Genomic DNA, 9,233 nt, shown 5'->3' on the forward strand with positions numbered 1-9,233 from the left:
CAGTATCTTGGTGGTCTTTTCCTCCGACGTTCGCCTGACCTTTACATCTGGAGGCCCCAGCGAGATATCCGGCAGCGGCAGACAAAAGACCCCAATGGACTCCTCTCGGGGTAAGTAAGGTGCCTCTTTCTGGTTTCGGGTTTCAGGTTAGGGCTTGGCAAAGTGGCTGCTGGTGAAGAGCGTGAGCTCTCTCCGACGGTGGCTGACAGTCGTGTCACAGAGCCACAGGCCACATCCCTGGGGGACGTTCCAGAGGACTCGGGAAATCGAGGAACAGTAGTATCCTCGACTCTGTTATATTTTGCTTCGGATTTGGTTTGCCAGCCCATCAGGTTTTGCCGGCTACTCAGTTCTGGTCTTTGTCTCGGACTCGTGTTGAACGTTTACTGTTTGTCTTTATTGTCTGTGTCGTTACTTTCACCGTTTGTGTATCACCCATTATGGGACAAAGCACTTCCATGCCTCTGTCCCTGACCCTTGATCATTGGACTGAAATCCGCTCAAGGGCCCAGAATCTTTCTTTTTCAGTAAAACGCTGGACCTGGCAGACTCTCTGTACTTCAGAATGGCCCACCCTCAGAGTCGGATGGCCCCCAAAAGGATCCTTCCACTTCCCTCTAATCCGAAAAGTCAGAAATATTGTCTTTCAGCCGGGACCACGTGGCCACCCAGATCAACAGCCATATATCTTAACCTGGCAGGACCTCTGCGAATCTCCTCCTGAATGGGTGAAGCCTTTCCTTGTCCCTGCCCCCACTCCTACCCCTTCCCCCACGATCCTATCACTCAAACCCTCTGCTCCTCCCCCTCTTCCCTCCATTCTCCCTGAGTCACAAGATTTAACTTTACTGGACTCTCCTCCCCCTCCTTATCCCCTGCCCTCGGTCCCCAACCCCCAACACACTCCGAATGATCCTCCCACCGCTGACTCAGCCTCTCCGCCGCTGGAGGCAATTGGGCCAGACCCGCGCCCTCCAGAGGACTTCCCCGCAGCAGCCCCAGCCCCTCCTCCCCTGGAGGAAGCTGGGCCGGCTAAAGGAACCCACCAGCGGCTAATGATTGAAAACCCTGAAGCTGTGATCCTCCCCCTCCGTCCCTACGGGCCCATGATTGATGATGGCCATGGGGGAGAAATGCAAGCCTACCAGTACTGGCCTTTTTCCTCTTCAGACCTATATAACTAGAAGAATAACAATCCCCCTTTTTCTGAGGACCCCACCCGGCTCACAGGTTTGGTTGAGTCACTGATGTTTTCACACCAGCCCACTTGGGATGACTGCCAACAACTCCTGGGGACTCTCTTCACGACAGAGGAACGAGAGAGAATCCTCTTGGAAGCCAGAAAGAATATTCTCGGACCAGATGGGCGACCAACCCAACTTCCCAACATCATTGAAGCCAGCATCCCCTTAAACCGACCCAACTGGGACCCTAACACCTTTGAAGGTAGGGAGCATCTGTCCACTTATCGCCAGGCTCTAATAGCGGGTCTCCGAGCGGCCGCCAGACGGCCGACTAATTTGGCCAAGGTAAGAGAGATTATCCAAGTGCCTAATGAGTCTCCCTCTATGTTTCTAGAGAGAATTATGGAAGCATATAGGAGATATACTCCTTTTGATCCTCAGGCAGAGGACCAAAAGGCATCTGTTGCAATGGCCTTCATTGGGCAGTCTGCCCTAGATATTAAGAGAAAGTTACAACGTTTAGATGGATTACAAGATATGACCTTAAGAGGTTTAGTCAGAGAAGCTGAGAAAGTATATTATAAGAGAGAAACTGAGGAAGAGAGGGAACAGAGAAGAGAAAAAGAAAGGGAACAAAAGGAGGATGAAAGGAGCAAAAGGCAGACTAAAGCGTTGGCTAAGGTCCTGGTCACAGCAGCAAATAGGCCAGAAGTTAGAAAGCAAGGAGACAAGAAGGGATACCTGGGCCCACGCCAAAGGCTGCCCCTGGCCTCAGATCAATGTGCCTACTGTAAAGAAAAAGGACACTGGGCCAAAGAGTGCCCTAGGAAGAAGCAGCCTGCCGTTCTGACTCTAGAAGATGACTAGGAAAGTCGGGGCTCGGATCCCCTCCCCGAGCTCAGGGTAACTTTTGAAGTGGAGGGGACCCCAGTAAACTTTGAGGTGGATACAGGGGCAGTATACTCAGCCCTTAAGACCCCACTGGGCCCCCTATCAAATAAAAGGTCTCTGGTTCAAGGGGCTAATGGCAGTAAATATTGGGCTTGGACAACTAAGAGGACTATGGACCTAGGAAAGGGAAAAGTCCACCACTCCTTCCTAGTAATCCCAGAATACCCGGCCCCATTGATGGGCAGAGATCTGCTTACCAAACTCCGGGCTAGAATAACCTTTAACCCTGATGGTCCCCAAGTGGAGTTTCTAAATCCTTCAGTAAAAACTCCCATAGTCACGGCCCTGACTATGTCAGTAGAAGATGAACATCAACTCTTCACCCTAACCAGGACTGATCAAACAGGCAAGCTACCCCAGAAATGGATGATAGATTATCCTGATGCCCGGGCAGAAACTGCTGGGTTAGGTCTAGCCATAAAACAACCTCCAATAGTAGTAGAATTAAAAGCCTCTGCCTCTCCAATCAGTGTTAAACAATATCCTCTAAGCAAAGAAGCTAAGGATGGGATAAGGCCCCATATTCAGAAATACCTGGCTCTTGGGGTCCTAAGGCCCTGTCAATCGGCCTGGAATACCCCCCTGCTACCAGTAAGAAAGCCAGGAACTGGGGACTACCGTCCTATTCAAGACCTAAGAGAGATCAACAACAGAGTGCAGGACATTCACCCCACGGTACCTAATCCATATAATTTGCTCAGCACTCTGAATCCGGAGCGGAAATAGTACACTGTACTGGACTTAAAAGATGCTTACTTCTGTTTGCCCCTACATAAGGACAGTCAGTTGCTGTTTGCTTTCTAGTGGGTAGACCCAGAAACAGGAACATCTGGCCAACTAACCTGGACTAGACTCCCACAGGGGTTCAAAAACTCCCCCACTCTCTTTGATGAAGCCCTCCACAGGGACCTCAACGACTTCAGAACTGTACACCCCGAAGTCACCCTACTCCAATATGTGGATGATCTGCTACTGGCAGCCGACACCAAGGAGAACTGTGAGTCTGGGACCCAAGCACTATTATCCGAGCTTGCTCAGCTTGGATATAGGGCTTCTGCCAAAAAGGCCCAAATTTACCAGCAAGAAGTAATCTTCCTGGGCTATTCCCTTAAGGGCGGTAAACGATGGCTCACTGAGCCCAGAAAACAAACCGTTGTGCAGATACCGCCCCCATCTAATAAGAGACAACTCAGAGAGTTTATTGGGACTGCCGGCTTTTGCAGGTTATGGATTCCTGGGTTTGCGTCTCTGGCTGCCCCTTTATACCCGCTGATAAAGGGGGATGCCCAGTTACCAGCAAAGGGGGCTATTAACCTCGGCCGGGAAAGAAATAAAGAACAAAGATGAGATTCTCCGCCTTCTCTCAGCAGTGCAGGGCCCTAAGGAACTAGCTATAGTGCACTGTCCAGGGCACCAGAAGGGAAATGACCCCGTGGCAGTTGGAAACAGAAGGGCAGATGAGGAAGCTAAATTGGCAGCCCTAAACAGAGTAACCCTGTTAACTTTTTCCACACCGGGGGACAACAATCAGGAGACTTGGCCGCGCCGGAACATTCAGGCAACTTATCATCTGAAGATACAGATACAGAACTCTGGGACCCCACAGAGCCAAGTTTACAATTTCAAAAAGCCCTACTTTATGTCAAAGACGTACACCAGCTCACCCACTTAGGCTCAAAGAAGTTACAGGCATTCTTAAAGGACCAAAGAAAGGACTTTCTGTTGACTGACTCACAGAGGAAAGAAATAGCTGAGCAGGTAACCAGAGCTTGTCAAGTCTGCCAATTAGTTAATGCTTATCCATCCAAGCTTCCTGCAGGAAAGCGCCTACAAGGAACCAGACCAGGACAATTCTGGGAAGTGGACTTTACTGAAATTAAGCCAGCAAGGTATGGACTTAAATATCTCCTAGTCTTTGTAGATACTTTTTCAGGATGGGTCGAAGCCTTCCCCACGAAAAAAGAAACGGCTCAGATGGTGGTCAAAAAGATCCTAGAAGACATTTTTCCAAGGTTCGGCCTGCCTAAGGTAATAGGGTCCGATAACGGACCAGCGTTCTTGGCCCAGGTAAGTCAGGGATTGGCCAGGACCCTGGGGATTAATTGGAAGTTACATTGTGCTTATAGACCCCAGAGCTCAGGACAGGTAGAAAGGATGAATAGAACCATCAAAGAGACCTTAACGAAATTAAGCTTAGAGACTGGCATAAAAGATTGGACTATGCTCCTACCTTACGCACTGTTTCGTGCAAGAAATACTCCCTCCGTCTCTTTGTGTAACCTCACCCCTTATGAAATTCTCTATGGTGCCCCTCCTCCAGTAAGGGATCTAACCCCAACTCTGAGACTTAATGATTCCTTTCACACCCCCTTGCTTGACAGACTTAAAGCTCTTGAAAAAACCCAGCGATACCTGTGGAAACAGTTGGCCACTGCTTACCAACTTGGAGATGAGGGAACCCCACATCAATATCAAGTGGGAGACTTCATCTACGTGAGACAGCATCACGTGTCATCCCTGGAACCCCGCTGGAAAGGACCATACCAGGTGCTGCTTATAACACCTACAGCAGTGAAAGTGGATGGGATCGCTCCCTGGATCCATGCCTCCCATCTCAAGCCTGCGCCCTGTCCAGACTCTGACTGGAAACTGGAACAGACTGGTAACTCTCTCAAGTTGCATGTCCGTCATGTGGATAGGGCTATGGATTCTTCCCCTGACTACCAGCAGTCCTAATCCCCATCAACCTGTTCAGCAACAATGGCCCAATTGGAGACAGCAATAGACCAAGACTTAAAGACATTAGAAACCTCTATCACAGCTTTGCAGGAATCTTTAACCTCTCTCTCTGAAGTTGTTTTACAAAACAGGCAAGGGTTAGACCTCCTCTTTATTAAGGAAGGAGGCCTCTGTGCGGCATTAAGGGAAGAATGTTGTTTTTATACTGACCATACTGGAGTTGTAAAAGAATCTATGAGTAAATTAAGAAAGCGCCTTGAAGAGTGCCAGAGAGAGAGAGAAACCCAACAAGGGTGGTTTGAGTCTTGGTTCACCCGGTCCCCCTGGCTAACTACACTCCTATCAGCCCTAGCTGGTCCTTTAATCATCCTCATACTGTTGCTAACTGTAGAACCCTGTTTGCTTAACCGTGTAGTTTCTTTCCTCCAGGCTCAGATTGGACAAGTAAAACTTATGGTAATCAGACAACAAAATGCTCCACTGACAGAAATGGAATGTGAAACCCCTCAATAGATATGATTAATTACTTTTAAGATTAAAAGTAGTCAGAAAAAAAGAGTGGGAAATGAAAGGTTGAAGAAGCTAAAATGTAAAGGATAAAACTTGATTCTATAAAGTCTTTCTTCTAGTTCTGTTAAGTTACACATTTCTGAAGTAAGATTAAGTTTTGTTCTCCTGGGACCTGAAAATTGTGAAAGCATAAAACAATTCCCGGAACTGCCCATTAGATGTGTGTCGAAATCTCCCCTGACCACCTAGTTGCTCAACGAGAACAACCCCCTTTCCTCAGAAACCATGCAGTCCCGCACGTACACACCTCAGGGCTTAAACCAATCAGTTTAAATATACCCATCTTAGTACTGACCAATCACCCCCACCCGACCTGTTCCCGCCAGTGAATGTGCTAATTATGTTTTAGAGTTGTTATTTGATTTTCCCGCGGTATGTGATGATTTGCTAAGGGATGCTATGATGTATGTAAAGTCCCTGCCCGCTCCAAAGAATGTATATAAGCTCTGCTCAAGTTGTTCCCGGGGCTCTTTGTTCTTTGCTCCTCTGAAGTGAGCTCTGAGCCCCAGCATGCTGGACCCCCATTAAACCCTTTGCTGTTGCATGAGACAGTCTCTTGGTGGTCTTTTCCTCCGACGTTCGCCCGACCTTTACAGTCCCACCATCTCTGAAATAAAATTCACCTATGGAAGCCTATCCAAGCTTAAAAACAGACAATGGAGAAAATCTCTCTAAACGTAAAAAACATATTTGGAAATAAGCAAAAAAGAATTATAATTCAGGATGCACAATAAGGCAAGCCACAGATGCACCTGAACAAGGAAGGGTGAGGGAGGGCTGGGGGTGTAGCTCAGTAGTAGAGCACTTGCCTAGCATCCTCCTTTTCCTCCCTTTCTGTCTTCTTCTTGCCTAGCGTGTGGGAAGCACTGGGATTCAATCCCCAGCGAAGAAAAAGAGGGAGGAAGAGGAGGAGGAGGAGATCATCAAGAAGAAGAAGAAGAAAGAAAGAAATGGAGGAAAAGAAGGAGGAAGGGTAAGCAAAGTTTTTATTCACAAATAGGGAGAGAGTCACATAAACTGCTTGGAAACACAGTTCATTGGTCATGGAGACTGAGGCAAGAGCTGGTGTCAGTTCATGGTTGGAGGTACATTAATAGCTAGATAGCTGTGTTCTTTCGAAAGCATCTTATCTGAATTGTTGCAGTCTCAAAAAATTTTAAGATAAAACTTTGTTGCATTAATCTGTGTATACACTTGTGGGGTGTGCAGAACAAGAAGGATTTTTCTGCTCTTCAAGGGCAATAATTTGTCTCAGTTATCATTTTAAATTCATTACAGTTTCAGCATAGAGTAAGAATTCAATAAATGTTTGGGGAAAGAATCTGACCCTTTAGTTCTATCCTCAGGCAGTCCTACAACCAAGTCTTATCTCCGACAAGCAGGTATGAGTTCTCCTTCATAACATCCTGGCTCTAGCTGTTCGGGGTCAGGAAAGTACAATTTCATCTTGGAATAACTAACGTCCAAGCTCTAATCCCTAATGTGACTGTGTTTGCAAACAGGAACTTAAAGAGGCAATTAAAATTAAATGAGTTCATAAGGATGTGGCCTAATCCCATATGACTAGAGTCCTTAAAAGAGGAAGAAGAGGCTGCAGGAATGCCCGGAGAAAGCGCCATGTGAGCACACAAAGAGAAGATAGCCATCTTCAAGTCAAGGAGGCCAGCCTTCAGAGAAACCAAGCCTGCCAACAACTCCATCTTGGACCAACAGATTTCAGAGTTGAGAAAATAAATTTCCATTGTTTAAACAACTTAGTCTGCATCCCTACTGCAACCACTGCATTGTGGCATCCCTACAAGATTAATTATGCTACAGGGTTTGGAGATAACTTGTCACATAATAATAGGTAATATACTTTCCCATTCCATCCCCCAATAAACACATACTTTCCATCTCTCTTCACCTCCCAAACTATCTTAACAGCTTAGCTCCAAAGTATGTAAATGGGAACTTGAACAAAATTTCTCAGAACCAACTTAGTGTTCTGAAGTTTGATTCCCTCACAGATTATAGAAAGGACTGTGAAAAGTCTGTGGCAAACAAATCTTTCCATCAGTGACCTCTGAGTTTTAAGAGAAAGCAGTACAGGATGACAATTAAGCAGAGTGTGACCCTGATTGACTTTAGACTGTGACCATGTGACCATGACCAAGACCATGAGAGGAAGATGAAATGAAAAGAAACTTTTGTTTCTAATCCAACTGAGAACTCGGGTTCACAAAACATAATCACTGCCTTCTGTGCTTTCCTTAGCTGCCTGCATCCACCTCTGATACAGACATTGTATCGTAGGACATTGTGACCCCTCTTGCTCTTCAAGAGCAGTGACTTGTCTCGGTTGTCCTTTTAAATTCATGACAGTTTCAGCACAGAGTAAGGATTCGATCAAAGTTTGGAGAAAAGATCTGCCCCTTTAGTTCTATCCTCTGGCAGTCCTAAAACCAAGTCTTTAAAGAGGCAGCACCGAGCTGAGAGCCTTGCTCATTAATCTAGTTCCCTTAAGAGAACTCCTCCGTTGCTCCTGACAAAGCCAAAGTCTGACCTTCCAGACAATCAATTTTACCTTCAACTTGCAGCATTGATTGACTGGTAAGCTCTTCACCACTTAACCCTTGCCACTTCCTTTCCCACCACCATGGCTGTACTCTGCCTTGTATTTTCTAACCATAGCATAGTACCCAGGCATCCCATTATCTGCTCTCCCTAGCTGGCCTGAATCATCACCCAGATTATAATCAAATCAGTGGCCCCCACCATCTCATCTATCTGACTCCAGGACAGATTGAATAGACAATAATTCAGCAAGCTGTTTAAAGGTTGAAAACCTGCATTTATGATTTGATGACTTTAAATCTTTTACTTTTGGTTCTCTGAAGACCTGGAGTGTATGGTGAGTCAACTATGCTCTTTCAGCTGCCTCTCCAATGCTGAAAGGTCAGGCTGCAACAAAGTGACCCTCTGTTAGAGTGGAGAAAACCTCCAAAGCCTCCCCCACCAACACCTCAGCTATGGTAATCAAGTACATGAAGGTATTCCTGAAATTTAATTAAACTTTATTTTCCACAAAGGCCTGCTTCCATCCTACTTCAATAATTTTGGAAATGTCAACATACCTCCTCTATCAAGTGTATTCCCCTTGAAGTTTGTTTACATTCTCCCCGCTCCCCCCAACATTATGAACCAAAGAAAAAATTCTCAGTTTATGTTAATAAATCAAGAGTTTCATGGAATCATCTCCTTGTTTCCGCCATTTGCAACACCACTTTCAACCTAATTCTGACATAATGAAAAGTCAGGGGCTGGGGATGTGGCTCAAGCGGTAGCGCGCTTGCCTCAGCACCACATACAAACAAAGATGTTGTGTCCGCCGAAAACTAAAAAAAAATAAATAAATATTAAAATTTAAAAAAAAAAAAAAAAAAGAAAGAAAAGTCAGGAGATTCAACAGGAGAGAGGACTGACTGTGACACTGAAGAGACAATTCTGGGTGCTTCTTCAAAAATTCCTGTCAACAAGCGGCCTTCAATTTTATGGTTGTGGAGAAAGTGTTACTGGAATTCATCTAGGTCGCCTTGGTCATTTGCCAGGATAGTGCCGATAGTTTTATTGGTATAAAAAAAAATGAGAATTGCTCACAGCAAGGGTCTGAACTAGTAAAATGCTCAGTCTGTGGCAGAGAAGACGCAGGGTACCTGCACACCAACCAGAACGCAGCAGCAAATGACCTCCAGGGCTTGGTTTAGGGACGAGGCGCTGCAATGAACCACGGCGACCACCAGATGGCAC

At 46.1% G+C, this 9,233-nt stretch overlaps 1 protein-coding gene across 1 annotated transcript; it reads left to right on the forward strand.

Annotated features, from left to right (window-relative positions):
* Nucleotides 1-440: 440 nt before the first annotated feature.
* Nucleotides 441-5,699, forward strand: LOC107142558. The gene is given in 4 exon segments (XM_048791695.1): nt 441-884; nt 951-3,423; nt 3,425-3,754; nt 3,757-5,699. Coding segments are annotated over 4 exon segments (4,362 nt in total). The 3' UTR covers nt 4,872-5,699.
* The last annotated feature ends 3,534 nt before the right edge of the window (nt 5,700-9,233 follow it).

Source organism: Marmota marmota, unplaced genomic scaffold (assembly GCF_001458135.2).
Source record: "Marmota marmota marmota unplaced genomic scaffold, marMar, whole genome shotgun sequence".
Lineage (NCBI taxonomy): Eukaryota > Metazoa > Chordata > Mammalia > Rodentia > Sciuridae > Marmota > Marmota marmota.